This window comes from Phoca vitulina, unplaced genomic scaffold (assembly GCF_004348235.1).
Source record: "Phoca vitulina isolate PV1807 unplaced genomic scaffold, GSC_HSeal_1.0 scaffold21, whole genome shotgun sequence".
Lineage (NCBI taxonomy): Eukaryota > Metazoa > Chordata > Mammalia > Carnivora > Phocidae > Phoca > Phoca vitulina.
The window spans coordinates 15,972,249-15,985,014 of NW_022589724.1; the positions used below are offsets into that span (position 1 = coordinate 15,972,249).

At 45.4% G+C, this 12,766-nt stretch overlaps 1 protein-coding gene across 1 annotated transcript in view; it reads left to right on the forward strand.

Moving 5' to 3' along the window:
- Positions 1-12,766, forward strand: part of PAPPA (pappalysin 1) — a gene marked incomplete at its 5' end in the record, with an annotated part of 238,201 nt that overhangs the window by 43,830 nt on the left and 181,605 nt on the right. Inside the window, one exon of the mRNA XM_032418990.1 lies at positions 9,185-9,330. Coding sequence (XP_032274881.1) covers positions 9,185-9,330 — 146 coding nt within the window. The remainder of the gene's footprint in view (positions 1-9,184; positions 9,331-12,766) is intronic.

A 12,766-nucleotide genomic window follows, 5' to 3' on the forward strand; every position in this document is an offset into this window, starting at 1 on the left:
GGCAAATGAGAAAAATAGGAGCTGAGTAGATCCTAGTGAAAGGGTATTCATTTATCACTAGCGTCCTCTCTTCTGAGATTATCTTGTTCTTTCCTTAGGAGGATTACTCCAGTACCCTTTATTTTATTATGTGAAGGACATCTTAAATGGTGTGGGGGGGCGGCTCATCTTCACATGCTTTATTTATTTGTCAGAATGTAAAATTCGTACTTCCTCCTCAGTTTTTTTTTTTTTTTTTTAATGACCCAAAGCTCTGAGAACCTCTCCATTGGCCCACCTACTTCTGAATCAGCACCTTCTCTTCCATCCGAATCCTCAGGATTCTCGATCCCACTCCTCTCCAGGTCTCATCCTGATCCCATTCTGCAGAAAGCTGCAGACCAGTGACTTACCTGAGAGTTGACCTTCCACGTGACTTAGCAGAGGACACAACCCCAGGGAGCCAACTCTCCTGGTGGGCCTACAGCTTTAGGCAGCAATATCAGGGACTTTGAAGTATAGAATCTGAGCCTAATAAATGAGAAATACTCCAGTGGTACAAATTAGAATCCAGACCCATCATTTCACCTCCTCTTTCTCCTACCCCCATCCAGTATCACATTGTTCCCCATGAATAAATACCTTTCCTTCTTTGATAGTCTCAGACCAACCTGCTTTTCTGCAAGTCCCTGCTAGGGTCTTTACTGCCATCCCTCCCTTCCGTGCATCTTCCACATTCCTCCAGAAAGGAAAGAAAGGGTCTGCTCAGAGCCTTCAGGACACTGTCCATCCTCTATAACCTGGTATACAAGACCTGTCCAATGTGGCCATTGCTGCCCTCCAGGCCTACCTTGTGGAGTTGTTCCCATGTTCCCAGCTTTGCAAGTGCACCAGATACCTTGGAAGGTCCCACCCTTCCCCTGCTCTTTCAGGCTTCCTGGCTTTCTGGAGCCCCTGCCCTTACTCTGTCTCCTACACTTGGCCCGATATCCAACCAAGGTTTGTTCTTTGTATGAAAAGCCCAGTGATGTCTTAGCCACCTTCAGCTGGGTAAGTGTCATTGTTCTGTGCTTCCCTCCCATTCAGCACCCCCTGTGTAGTAACACATGTCATAAGAGAAGGTAAGATATTAATGATTAGGGATATGGTCTGCAATATCCAACAGATGAGCGGCCATATCACACCTCCTACACCTGTAGCCAGGTAGAGGGACCTTGGAAAAATGGCGTCACCTCCCTGGGTCTCAGTTTCTTCCCCTATAAACTGGGGAGACTCCGACTTAACACATAGGGTTTTTGTAAAGCTTCAAAGAGATCATTTTGAAAAGTACTTCAACAGTGCCAGTGTGTTGTAAACTCCCCCAAATGGTAGGTTTTATTAGTATTATCACATTATGTTGTGATCATCTGATTATTTGTCTCACTTCCTTCATAAAACTGCTAACCCTTTGAGAGTGAAAATTGTTTCTCTTTCATATTTGTGTGCCCAGTTGATAGCTTAGGGCATGGTTATAATAGAATCTGCAAGGATTGGCGAACAAAAGAGGAACCGACTGAATGAATGATTTGCAGAGAGGAGAGAAGAAAGGAAAATGAAGGCAGGCGGGGGGGGGGGCAGGGAATGAACGAGTGACTTATTCAATAAATGAAAGAAAGAATGATCGATTTTTCAATTGCTCTTTCATTGGTGCTGTTACATTTTTTTCTTAGACTGTGTGTCAGGCTTTTATATAAGAGCTGTTATTTTGGAAAACAATCATTCAGGATTCTGAGAATTTAATAAACTCTCCAAAGCACTTTATTTTTTTTCTGTGCCTCCTCTTACAAGAGAGGCAGATTTAGACATTTCTGACAATGAAACTAAGCAAGAGAATAAAGTCCAGATCATTAGGACCCTTCGGATAAAAACACAGAATCCAGGGTTCAGAACTGGCCACGGCTTGGGGAACGCTTGTTAATTGCAACAAGGATATGGATGCAATAAACATTCCGAGGTTTATCTTGCTTTAATGACTTGCCTTGGGTAGCTTTGATCTTTATATTTGATAATCACTTTCAAATGGTCTGGTGTGTTCTGAAATTGGAGTAGTGGTTCAGAGACTTGAGATCCTCCTTGGGAATGACGGGCTGCAATCAGAATTTGGAAATGGGCAGTGCTACAGGACTTGCCCTGTGAGTTGTAGAAACAGGTCGACCACCTGTGGAGGACATAAGCACCCTGATCCAGTGACGGGAGCAGGGTTCCCTGATGGGAGAAAGACAGTGGGCATTGGGAGCTAAGGTAGCAAAGGCCAGTTTCCTTCAGCTGCATGAGCTAGCTAAAAAGAGAATCGTGCCTCTTGGGCCCTTTTCATGAGTTGGGCACCCTTCTTGCTTTCTCGCACATTACCTCCTTAAATTTTTATATTCTTCTGCCTAGGTTGAATTTTATAATCCCCATTTTACAGGTGAAGATAGGTTCAGAGAGGTTGAGTCCCTTCCCTAATGTCACAGGGACACTTCTTGGCAGAAGAGGTAGGACTTGAACCCTAGACTGTCTCTCTCTTAAGATGAGGCTTTTTTCAAAAAGTTATAAAGCTGGTGATTACAACAATGAAGGACTTCTTGGTGTGGTAATCCCAAAAGAAAATGGTGAATACAAAAATGTGTACCATAAACTTTGATGTACTTGTGCCCTCCACTTTCATATCACTGAATGAAGAATAGACCTCAGTCCAGAACAATTCTATCTAGAACTGTACCCAGGGATATTTAATTATGAAGTAGCAGAGAGTCTTACAATGTAAGACCATCTCCCATACGAATTACAAGTAGAATACGGCTCTAAGGCACTCTATTTAAATGTTATGCTGCCATGTATATATATTTTTAATTTCCCCTTTAAAAAAAGATGTTCATGTTTCTATGGCACTTTGCTGCTTTTTCCTTTAATCTGAAAGAACTGTCACTAGCCCCTGGCTTTGAGGTGGCCCAGTCACAGCCAGGTTCATCTCAGACAAACCCTCCTAGGGTGGAACGCATCAGCACGTGGCCAGCACCATCGCTGTGTCCTGCCTGCACCTGTCAAGAGCCCCGGGAGCGGAACTTGGGCAGGACACTTCTCAAAAATCTCTTCAGCTCTCTCTTCAACAATGGGGAAGTCAGTTGGCTTCACGTGGGAGTAGAAACAATCTGGGCTCACTGTGAGACGTACTTCTGATCAACCATCTGTAAAATGGGAGAGCCCGTGTATTCTGTCTCTAGACCTGGAAAACCTCAAGCCCTCCATAATTTCACTTAAGGGACCTGTTGTTGTTGCTCTGCATTTTGAATGCAGTTCCCTTTTGCTTCCCTTTCAATAAAACAAGCCCTGACAGCCCTCTCCTTGAGATTATTACAGAGTTGTACCATCTCAGGCCAGTGCATTTAGGAAATATGTTATTGGCACTCACCAGCGAGTGAGATGCATAAAGAAAATATTCTAATGACAGTGGAGTTGAGAGAGCTTTGATCTCCCTCCAGAGCTGCCCTCATGGCTTTGACATGCTGTTCTGGCAGAGGGGGGATGTCTGGGCGCCTTGGCACTCTGGGGCTGGCCCCCCCTGCAACTGACATTCCAGGGGACCCACAACCTTCACAGTAGGACCCAGGGGCATGGGCTGTGCAGGAAGCAAAGAGACACTGAGACACCTCTCTTGAAAGGCAGCTTGGGGAGAGAGTCTAAATGAGGAGGGGCTTTCCAGTTTAGCCCAACATTTCCCAAACTCTGTTGGTTGTGCTGTTATTTTATTTTTGGCAGAGGCAGAGGTTAGGGTTGGGGGGAAAGGATTATGGTCACATGTGTCTGGGAATACTCACACGCTATCTGCTCTATTCCCATTTTGCATGTTAAAGGCTCTGATAATGCTTGCAGTGAAAAAACATATGCACTGAACATTGTTTAACAGAGCATGTCCTAAACCCATTTGAATCAGAAAACTCTTTTCCTTTAAACGCGCATCTGCTTCTTGTGGATTTAGCCCTCTGCAGACTGGGATTTGGAAAACACGGATCTAATTCACAAACTCACTGAACAGAAAGGGATTCTGAGCTGCAGACTGGACAGCAGAGTGTAGGGTCAGAGGCCAGACACTCAGGCAATGTAGGCTCTGCGCAGGGATGCTCAGCTGAGGGGGAGCCTGGGGCTGCAGTCCCTCCCATGCTTGACTCTGGAAGCCATGCACCCTGGCAGGGAACTGTGTCCCCTTGAATGAAGAGGTGATTTACTAATTCGCGCAAAAGTGCTGCTACACATAGGCTAGTGAATGGAGGCTTGTTAGGCCCTTCTGTGTCCCTTCTTTAACGCCTTGGGCAAGTCAGTTCACTTCCCTGAGCCTGGACTTCTTCACCTTGTTTTGAAGTTACACAATTTAAGAGAGTGGTACTCAACACCTGCTGATCAGTGGTCTGTCTGACTCGCTCGTTCGCTGCCTACAGTTTTAGGGAACACAGAGATATGAAGACTTGGTCCCCACCCACTTGAAGCTCATAGCCTGATGGAGAAGATAGGTGCTCATGGAGAAGATAAAGCAAAGCGGGGTGAGAAGTACTAGAATCAGAAGGGGGAAGCTCTGAGGAGGGAGAAGTCATTGTCAGCTAGAGGCATGATGATTTTGGTGCTGTTAATAATTACCAGTGTGATAACAATAATGTAACAACAATAGCTTGTGCTAATCAATGTGTGCCTTCTACCCATCAGGCACTGCATGAGGCACTTTCTTTGTGTGGCCTCTGACCCTCTGAGAGGTGACTGTCATCCTCCCATTTTATAGGTGAGGGTGGTCAAGAGTGGATTAAAGCTGGACTTTGCAGGGACGATAAGATTTTAAGAGGCAGAGACTCAGGAAGGAAGGTCGTGAGGCAGAGGAGGGAAACCAATGGGCATGTGTAAGGAGTGGGCATAATCGAGGGAACCCAGAAGCTCCAGGGATGAGGACACCATGAGAAATTGAGGTTGAGGTTGCTGGAGGAAGAAGAAGCTTGGGTGGTGGGGATGAGATGTGGGAAGCTGAGACCCTGAGAAGCCCCCAGAGGCAGACAGTTTAGGTTTCTCCCCAGTAGGAGAAAATAGGAGACCAGAGCATAAAGGGGAGTGTGTGCACAGGGTGTGCTGAGCTGTCTCTGAATCCTGCCGGTCTGCTAATTGTCAGAGAGGTAAAGCAACTTGCCCATGGACATCCAACTCTGAGTAGTACTGGCACTTAAATTAAAAAACACATCGAGATTTGGATTTGTATTGATTTTCATGGAGCATGGGTAATGATTTTTTTATTTTTTATTTTTATATTTTTTAAAGATTCTATTTATTTATTTGACAGAGAGAGAGGGAACACAAGCAGGGGGAGTGGGAGAGGGAGAAGCAGGCTTCACACTGAGCAGGTAGCCCAATGTGGAGCTCGATCCCAGGACCCTGGGATCATGATCTGAGCTGAAGGCAGATGCTTAACGACTGAGCCACCCAGGCACCCTGATATTTTTAAATAGATTTGACCAATTTGCAATATACACATGAGGCTAACTTTCCACACGGTACAAAATGGAAAGCCAAGGGGCCCTGGGTAAGTCTTTTTCCTTCCCTCTTCACCAATCTCCCTAGACTCTGATGACCCTTCTCTATTTGACCTTCTATGCTTTCACCTCCATTTGTTGGCAGGAGGGATTAAACATTCTCGAGGTAGGGGAAGAGAAGAAAATACCCACATGGACTCCTGCCATGCCCCCCCCCCCCCGCCCCGAGATTTTCCCTTGATGCATTCGGGAGGCACCCAGCTTGGCTCTGAATTGGTGGGAAGACCTCCGCCCACAGAAGGAAAGTTCTTAGCCACAGAGCTGTTTTCCTTTGGGTGGCCCCCCCAAAAGAGATGGAGAGAAGAGAGGCCTGGGGGGCCAAGAACCTGGATGGCTGCCATGGATTCTTCCTCTTGGGGGAAATGGAGGCTTCTTAAAGTGTGAAAAAAAAAACCCACATACAAGCAAGGGAGAGGCTCCAACATCCCACATGTCTGCCTTGGGTCAGGATGAGTACCACCCCTTGAAAAGATTGGCTTCTGCAATTACAACTGAATAAACAACCAATTAAAATGTCTCCCCTGCCCCACCTCACCCCATCTCTTCCTCTCACGAAGCTTTCTCAGCCTAGAGCGGCAGGGCAAAGAGGTGACTTTGTCTAATAACATCTGTGTTCTCTGCCTGAGAGAATGCTTGATGGAAACGGACAAATCAATTAGAAAAAAATAAATAATGTGGAAAGGGCTGATCCAAGAAAATCTCGGCTTCTCTTTGTTTTCATTTGCCCACGCATTGTTTCCCTTTGCACCGTGGCCCTGCGTGAGCCTGGAAATGAGAGTGAGGCTGTGGGAAGAATTGGACACATCGAGATTTGTGCTTGGCTTTGTCACTATTTATGTGATCTCTGAACCCCTGTTCCTTCATCTGTAAGATGGGGATAAATAATAGGAATAGCTAAACACTGATTGAGCTTTTCTACATGCCAGGTATTGTCCTAAGTCCTTTATGCTTCCTTTATTACGTCCCAAATCCTCTGGGCAACCCGATGAGGTAGACTGTTTTGTGTGTATAGATACTGGGGCCCAGGCAGTGAAGTACATTGACCAGGGTGACCACACATCGGGGGGAGGAGCTGGATTCAAACCCAGGACTCTGGCTTGAGAACAAGTCATCCTACCCACGATGCTGCATAACTTCAAATACTGCAGAGATGGGACGACAGGTGTTCGCTAGCACAGGGGCTGGCATACAGCAAGTGCTTAATAAATGTTGGTTTTCTCTTTCCTCTTTCCTTCTCTGATCACAGAGTAGACTGGCCAAAACTCCTTATGAGGCTTCCAGGCTAAGAAGGTGAAGGTTAGGATTTCCAGGGAGAGAAAGCATGGCAGCAAGATTTCGGGTCAATATCTGAGCATGTGGCCATTTTGAAATTGTTCAGTTCAAGCCAGACATGGCTATGACCTCTTTTGGCCCTGTCTGTATCTCTAACTCATGTTCACCTTTTTTTGAAAAGCCAAAAAAAAATTGTCACATGATCAGTTATGGGCTCTTGATGATGTAAGGGACGAGGAGGGCTCTCTAGGTCTCAAATGTATCCATTCCCATTGGAGTAGAGGGGTGGGTCTGTGACCTGTAGGAATGCTCTGGGAAGCACCAAGTAGCTGCTGCTAATCCCAGTGTATTAGTAAGGAAACTGAGGCCTCATAGGAAGGAGACCGGGACCTAAATATTTTAGCTTTTTTCTTTCCCAATGTAAATTCAACCCCATCGATACTACTGAGTGCTTGCCCAGGGGGCAAGCCCTATACTGAGAACCCGGTAAACAGAAATGGATAAGGCACATGCCCTGCCCCAGGGAGCCACAGACAGTGGTGGATATAGACAGGTGGAGTGATGATTTGGAATGGTGTGAATGCATGTACTTATAGGAGGTGGATGAGTGTAGAAATGGTAAAGGAGGTGGAGGAGAGATGGGAATCAGGGAAGCCTTCCTTGAGGAGCGGTACCAGCATGGGCTTTGGATTTGTTCATCAGAGGACAAAATGCGGAGCAGAGTCCCTGACAGAGGGAACAGCATGAGTGAAGGCGCCACGGATGATGCATCATGGTGGGTGCCCCCAACCCACAGTGGGAGATTCAGGAGAGGGAGCCGAGAGAGATGGGGCTAGAGAGGGAGGCAGCGTCTTGGAGGCCATGCTGGGGACCTTGGACTTACTCTTTCACATACAGGAGGCCCTTCTATAACCCCAGGAGGGAAGGAGAAGGGAACTGTCATAAGTATTCTACCAGCCACGATTTGTGTCAACCCCTCAGGGACAGATAGCATTATGAAAAAGGAAACAACTTCCAACCCGCTGTGTGACCTTAGCGAGGTCTGAAGCTTAAGTCTCTTTTCCCTCCTCCAGAATATAGGCATCATAATACTACCTACCTCGGTCTTATTAAGAAGATTAAAGGAGATAATCCACGTAAAGTTGGACCACATAGAAGGGCCCATCAGACATTAAGTATCATTATTCATAGGCTTCATCTCACCTACTACATCAAGCTGCCTACTTGCTTGTTTATGTATGTTTTTATTTATTGATTCATTTCCAACCTTACTCAAGAAATGATTATCAGCTGCTCACAAGGATACATGACAGCAGACATAAAATGGAGGCTGAGAGACTCAAGAGAGGGGAGCTAGATGCCTCTGTCGATTTAGAAAATGATCCGTTGAGTAATATGCCAGTGACTGATGGAAAGCTTTAGCATTTCAGTGGTGATAGGAGAGTTCATATTCTGTGAAGGAGGAGTTCTTACTTACTGAGCACCTAGGATGTGCCCAGTCTCTTTCCAAAGACCATTTCTTCCTCTCACCAACCTGTGATCATTCTACATATTAAAGAGCTGATGATGATAATGGAGAGTAAGTTTGCTTTCCTGACCTGTCAGTCTAAGTGGTAGCCACTCCAAATACAACATCCCTCTCCAAGTACATTTTACAGACAAATAAATAGAGGCTTACAGAATGCAGAATCATCTGGGGGGTGGGGGCAGCGTGATGCCCAGTGACAAGAGCATAGGTTTCCAAGGTAGACAGAATTGGCCCTGAAACCCAGTTCTTTGGGCAACCTTTTTAATCACATGTGGGCCACATGTTCCTTATCTTGAAAACAGAGCAATAATGCCTCTCTGCAAGATTGGTATAGAGAGGCAAAGCAGGCCTCCTAGTGCAGCTCCATATTTGACAAATAAATGGTCTGACGTCCATAGTGAATGAGTGAAGTAGAGAAGAAGCCAAGACTAGAATGCATGTTGTCTTTTTCATGGTCTGTATTCTTGATTTGCATCCTCACTGTGTGGCCCTTTCATCAGGCAAGATAGCAAAGTCCTTAAGGGCAAAGATGTTGGTTTTAAGTAAATGTATGCTCTAAACTGAACTCTGCTATTTATAAGCTGAGCAAACTTGTCATGTCTCTTCAACTTAATAAGGACTTAATTTTCTTAGCTGTAAAATGGGATCATCTCCACTTACCTTATAATATTACTGGGGGAAGTCATTGAGGTGATGTGTATAAAGTGTTTAGCGAAGTGCCTGGCACATAGTAGCTCTTAATTACTCGGGGGAATAGCTGTTATTTGAATAGTACCTTTTTTGGATGGTGATGACAGCCAAGGTTCTTTTTTTGTTACAGAGCATACTTGGATGTTAATGAACTGAAGAACATTCTTAGACTGGATGGATCAACACACCTTAATATCTTCTTTGCAAACTCCTCGGAGGAGGAATTGGCAGGAGTAGCAACTTGGCCATGGGACAAGGAGGCCCTAATGCACTTAGGTGAGAATTAGAAACTTCTTCAGGAGGAAATTGGATTAGCACAGGAATAACTTTAGTGGTGATGATAATGGTGGTGGTGATCATGACCATGACGATGGTGATGGTAGTGGTGATGGTGAACGATCTCTTTACTGCTTTTCAGTTTACAGAACTCCTTAGCACTTCTTATCTCATCTCCACCACCAAGCATTGCTCTGAAGAAAATAACATGATATCATTAGCCCTGTTTTGCTGATGGGGAAACTGAGACCCACAGAAGGAACAGGGCTTATCCAGGGTCACACACAAGTCCATGGCTGAGCCACATTTGGAGTTCAAGTCTCCAGCTCTGTCTATTGATAGCTTTCTTCTTCTACCCCTTGCCTCTTAGCGCATGCAAATATCTTCCCAGTCCAGCAACCGCATGTTGCTGACACAGCCAGTCAGGGCTTGGCTTGAGAGATGCCAAAGAGACAAGAGAAAGTGAGCTAGTTAAGACCTCTTTGTTCCTCCGTGGTCCACCAACACCACCAGGAACTCTTCTTACATCCAAAGTATTCATATCCATAAGCCAGGCATGTATTTACACAAACCCATCACCAAGAGTCAGAAAAGACAATGGTTTCTGAACCAGGCCCTGTAAGTAAACAGTGTAGCTCTTTAATTTTGATTTTGATTTTCACTCTCCTGGCTCTCTTCCAGTACACATCTGTATGTGCATGTGTTTTTTGGTAACTTTGCATATTTGAAAGCATAGATAAAATGTTATGTTCTTTTTTTTACTTCATATTATGCTACCTATATTATTCCACATGGTAGCAGTTTTCCTAATCACTTCCCACCCAACTTTTTCACTTAACATCACAAGACAAAAGCATCCTTCTGGGTTATTTCCATCTCTCTAAAGGTGATGTTTTTAATGACCACACAATATTCCATTGAGTGAGGGCACTACAACGTGCTCAACCTTTTTTCCCTCGATAGAATGTTCCCGTTGTTTACACCAATGGATAGCAATGCCTCCCTTGTTGAGCATCTTCATCTGGGGAGGTTAGGGCTCAGGAGAGTGACAGTCTTGGTGTTTGCCAAGGCCCACTGCTCCCCCAGTGATACAGCCAGGGTCCAGTCACTGTCTTCAATCTGTGGTATCTTGGAAATGAGGGACTCTGCAGCTTCATATGATAGAGACTTCAAACTCTAGAGTTAGTTCCCTCTAGACTGCTCTCATTTCCCACTTGTTTTTAAGGGAATGAAACCAATGTGTGAGTGTGTGTGCGCATGCAAGTGCATGCGTGCTAATGTGTTGTTGTGGTATAAATAGAGCTGGAGACAAAGAGAAATCTGTAGTGGTTCCCAACTGGGGGAATTGTATCCTCTAGGAGACATTTGGCCGTGTCTAGAGATAGTTCTGGCTGTTACAAATGGGGGAATGCTACTGGCATCTAGTGGGTAGAGGACAGTGATGCTGCTAAATCTACAGATTTAGCAAGAAAGAATTATCCAGTGCAAAATGTCTGTCATGCTGAGGTAGAGAAACCCTGATGATGGATGGATAGACAGACAGACAGAGGTTGGGCAGAAAAGAGCATGCAACTTAGACACACGTGAAGGTAGACGATTTGTTTCTATAGTGTGCCTGGTATGACATATGGGAATCCTACTGGCCCACAGCAATACACAGGGTTGTTCTCAGCTTTGATTCTACTTGGCAGTATGGCCTTAGGCAAGTCTCTTTCCTTCCCCAAGTCCCAATTTACTCAGGTTTTAAATGAGCAGGTTAGACTAGATGGTCTCCAAGGACAGTTCTCGACACTGAAATGCTGTTCTATTGGAAAAGCAACTGAAAGGCTCTTGATCCGAGTCTTAGAAAGCTTCTAAAGTTAGAGAAAAATACTCCTGATGATTCCGTGAATTTCCGAGACTGGCTCAGGACCAGGAATACAGAAGGCTATAAATCCATAGCATGTTCTAGTGTTTCAGGATGATGTCAGACTCTAACTATTTCACCTTTTAAGAGAAGCAGTGAAACAGGACTCGGGTTCTGGGCTGTAGCTCTGTGCAAAGGGGTGAGTCGGAGGGGATGAGGTAAAGCAAACAAATCTGGCCCGGACATCAAGTCTACAGTCCTGTCATTATCCCTGGAAATACCTGTGGGGTCCTGCACCTTCCCAGCCCCCTGCCCAGTGCCTCCATGTTGAACCCTCATGGAGAAACAGAATCATTGGCACTGTTGTAGCTGTTTATTTTAGAGCTCACCAGAGATGCAAAGTCACTTTTCCAAGATCACACAGCCGGGGGCAAGCAGAATGAGGGTTGCTAACTGCCCAGGGCCCCCAGCCCCCTGCCCAGGGCCCTGCCGTCTCCCCATCCCGAGAAATGTTGGCCAGAAGCAATTACTCCACATGAACCCCAATCAAACCCAACTTATTAGAAGCATACATATATTTTTACCTTCTTTTCCTGCTGTGATGCCATGATCCCTGGAAAAAAGCCTTGGGTAGGAAGGGGATTATGTTTCATATTATGATTGACAGAAAATAATTGAGAGAGATTTCCTGTCTCAATTTCTCTTCTTCCCTGCCTCTCTGCCTGCCCCTTCTCACACACGCACACGTGTGCACACACCCCCACACACCCTCTCATACATCTTTATCTCTGTGCTAGAAGGCTCTGAGCAGTTCAGAATTAATAGACTCCGTGAGCCCCATGACTGAGCAAGCTCACTCTCCTGGCAGTTCAACCCAAGATAAAACTCCCCCCACGCCTGCCAGTTCAAATCAACATGGCCCTGCTTTATCACCATTCTTTATAAGACACTGCTCTGCACTTAAACTCACGACTTGCAGAGTGTTTGGACCTGAATTTTAACCTTTTCTTAAACACATTTGGATTTTAAAGTTTAAATGTCTCCCTACCAGCCTATATGCGTTTCTCCAGTGCCTAAAATGAACATGAAAAATGCCGTCCATTGATTCTACTGAAATCTGTTCCATCTATCTGCCTAAGCTAAGCCATGCTCAATCATCGAAGACATGGGGGGTAGACCATGGCTTCTCAAACTAGAATGTACAGACGAGCCATCTGGGGCCCTTGTTAGAATACAGATTCTGATTCTGTAGGTCTGCCGTAGGGCCCGAGATTCTGCATTTTTAATCCCTTCCAGGTGATGGTCCTGCTGCTTTTTCTCAAGACACTCTTCGAGTCATGAGTAGTTAGATACCCACTGACCCACTTTGAGTCATGGTGCTATGCAAGCTGCTTACGTGTGCTTAGGTGGACCTCAGAAAACTTCTTTCATTGGGCTAATGTTCAGAGATTCAACACACATGTAATGAGATGCCATATTCCAGGCCCTGTGATTGGCACTCGTGGTAGAACTCATTAAGAGGCCTGGCTCTGGAAACTAAGGATCTCAAATTCCAGAGTGACACCTTTCCTAACTCCCGATCATGAGCCA